The sequence below is a fragment of the Cynara cardunculus genome, assembly GCF_001531365.2.
Source record: "Cynara cardunculus var. scolymus isolate 2C chromosome LG 3, CcrdV1, whole genome shotgun sequence".
Lineage (NCBI taxonomy): Eukaryota > Viridiplantae > Streptophyta > Magnoliopsida > Asterales > Asteraceae > Cynara > Cynara cardunculus.
In genome coordinates this window covers 9,704,879-9,707,136 of record NC_037530.1, presented here as the reverse complement: position 1 = coordinate 9,707,136, position 2,258 = coordinate 9,704,879, and the positions used below count along the sequence as shown (strand labels likewise).

Sequence of the window (2,258 nt, the reverse complement as noted above, 5' to 3'; positions counted from 1 at the left end):
GCAGTTAGTTACACGAATTCAGATATGGAGCTTTAATATGTTGTATTTATGCACAATTTACTTGTAATATTAAGTTTTAAGTAATATACATTAATAAACAGTACTTTACGCACAAAAAATGATTTTTAAAAGTTTTTTTCAAATGATTTATAATATAGTATAAATATATCTCATATAATAACCATAAAATTAACAAACTATAAACAATTAAAAATTAATTTTAAATTTTAAATTTTAAATTCATGCACACTGTTGGTTACTAGAATGATCCATGATGATTGATCTGCTTAAACTATAATCAAGTGCCATTGCAATTTAACTCGACAAAACATCAAAAATAGCAATCAAAACCCTAATCAATATCCATATTAATTCAAAAAAAAAAAAAAAAACAAACCCTAACCCTAACATATCTAAGCTGCTTATTTCAACCAAACTACGATGCAGCACAAGTTTAGACTCGCCACCGCCGATCCAGCACCCAGTTCTCCGACCAACCAAACCCATCCACAAAACAAACCAACTTTCATTTCCCACCCTTTTTCACTGCTGCTTTCGTCACCTTTGCTCCCGTTGGTTCCTTCTTCTCTACGTTCTTGATCACTCCCACCGCCACCGTCTGCCTCATATCCCTCACCGCAAACCGCCCAAGTGGTGGGTACTCCGAGAACGTCTCCACCACCATGGGTTTCGTTGGAATCATCTTGATCATCCCAGCATCACCATTCTTCAAAAACTTCGGTTCCTTCTCCAGCTCTTTACCCGACCGCCGATCAATCTTGGTCAATAGCTCAGCAAACTTGACGGCAATGTGTGAAGTATGGCAGTCAAGAACAGGAGCATACCCATTGCCGATCTGACCAGGGTGGTTCATGATGATAACTTGTGACGTGAAGTTGGCTGCACCCTTGGCCGGGTCATCTTTCGAGTTAGAGGCAACATACCCACGTTTCAGATCTTTCACAGATACGTTTTTCACATTGAATCCGACATTATCACCTGGAAGAGCCTCTTGAAGAGCTTCATGATGCATCTCCACAGACTTAACTTCAGTGGTCAGACCAGTTGGACCGAAGGTGACGACCATACCGGGTTTGATGACACCGGTCTCAACACGACCCACTGGAACGGTCCCTATGCCGCCAATCTTGTAGACATCCTGGAGGGGAAGGCGTAGGGGCTTGTCCGAGGGTCGTTTGGGCTCGGTGATGGCATCAAGAGCTTCAAGAAGGGTTGGACCTTTGTACCAATCTAGGTTGGTGGATCTCTCGATCATATTATCTCCTTCAAAACCAGATATTGGGACGAATGGGATCTTTTCAGGATTGTATCCAACTTTCTTCAGATAAGATGACACCTCCTTTACGATTTCATCATACCTTGCCTTGGAGTACTTGGGGGTTGTGGAATCCATCTGAAACAAGAATATAAAACGCAATTAATTAAGATACATGGAGTAACTGAAAGTATATATATAGCAAGCTTCAAAACTAGTTAAATTACTAAACTTACCTTGTTGCAGCAACAAATCATCTGTTTCACCCCAAGAGTGAAAGCAAGCAGAGCATGCTCACGAGTCTGACCATCTTTAGAGATGCCAGCTTCAAAGCCTCCGGTGGTGGAGTCGATGATAAGAACAGCACAATCCGCCTGAGAAGTTCCAGTAATCATGTTCTTGATGAAATCTCGATGGCCAGGAGCATCTATGACGGTGCAGTAATATTTCATGGTCTCGAACTTCCACAAAGCAATGTCGATAGTGATACCACGCTCACGCTCCGCCTTTAGCTTGTCAAGCACCCATGCGTACTTAAACGAACGCTTGTTCATCTCAGCAGCTTCTTTTTCAAATTTCTCAATCACACGCTTATCAATACCTCCAAGCTTATATATCAGATGCCCGGTGGTGGTTGACTTTCCAGAGTCGACATGACCAATGACCACAATGTTGACATGCGTCTTCTCTTTCCCCATGATAAAATCTTACAACTGCATTCATGGAGTTCAAAAAGTATAATTATTATGAAAGGCATGATTAAAAGAAACTAAATAATGGGTATCAAGAACAATAGTTTTCACGACATTAAATATCGAATTGTAGGGCCATTTACGTATTATTAAGAGAATTAAGATGGAACCATCAAAATAACAACCAGGTAAAAAGGTACATGAAACAAATAGCAGTGTGTAACTGAATGCAGTAGCTCAATTGACCCAAAAGAAGTATCGGGCTGATTGAGCACCAGATGGAATCAGAC

General features: G+C 40.7%; 1 protein-coding gene across 2 annotated transcripts; it reads right to left on the bottom strand.

The window, feature by feature from the left end:
* Positions 1–526: 526 nt before the first annotated feature.
* On the bottom strand, positions 527–1,974 carry LOC112509608 (elongation factor 1-alpha-like). Of its 2 annotated transcripts, XM_025114659.1 has the most exons (3): positions 1,513–1,974; positions 1,105–1,414; positions 527–882 (listed from the first exon to the last, which is right to left on the bottom strand). In XM_025114659.1, the coding sequence occupies exons 1-3, from the start codon at positions 1,972–1,974 to the stop codon at positions 527–529; spliced, it is 1,128 nt and encodes a 375-aa protein (XP_024970427.1). The 2 variants fall into 2 exon arrangements, with proteins under 2 accessions (XP_024970427.1, XP_024970426.1); XM_025114658.1 differs by having other exon boundaries at positions 527–1,414.
* Positions 1,975–2,258: the final 284 nt, after the last annotated feature.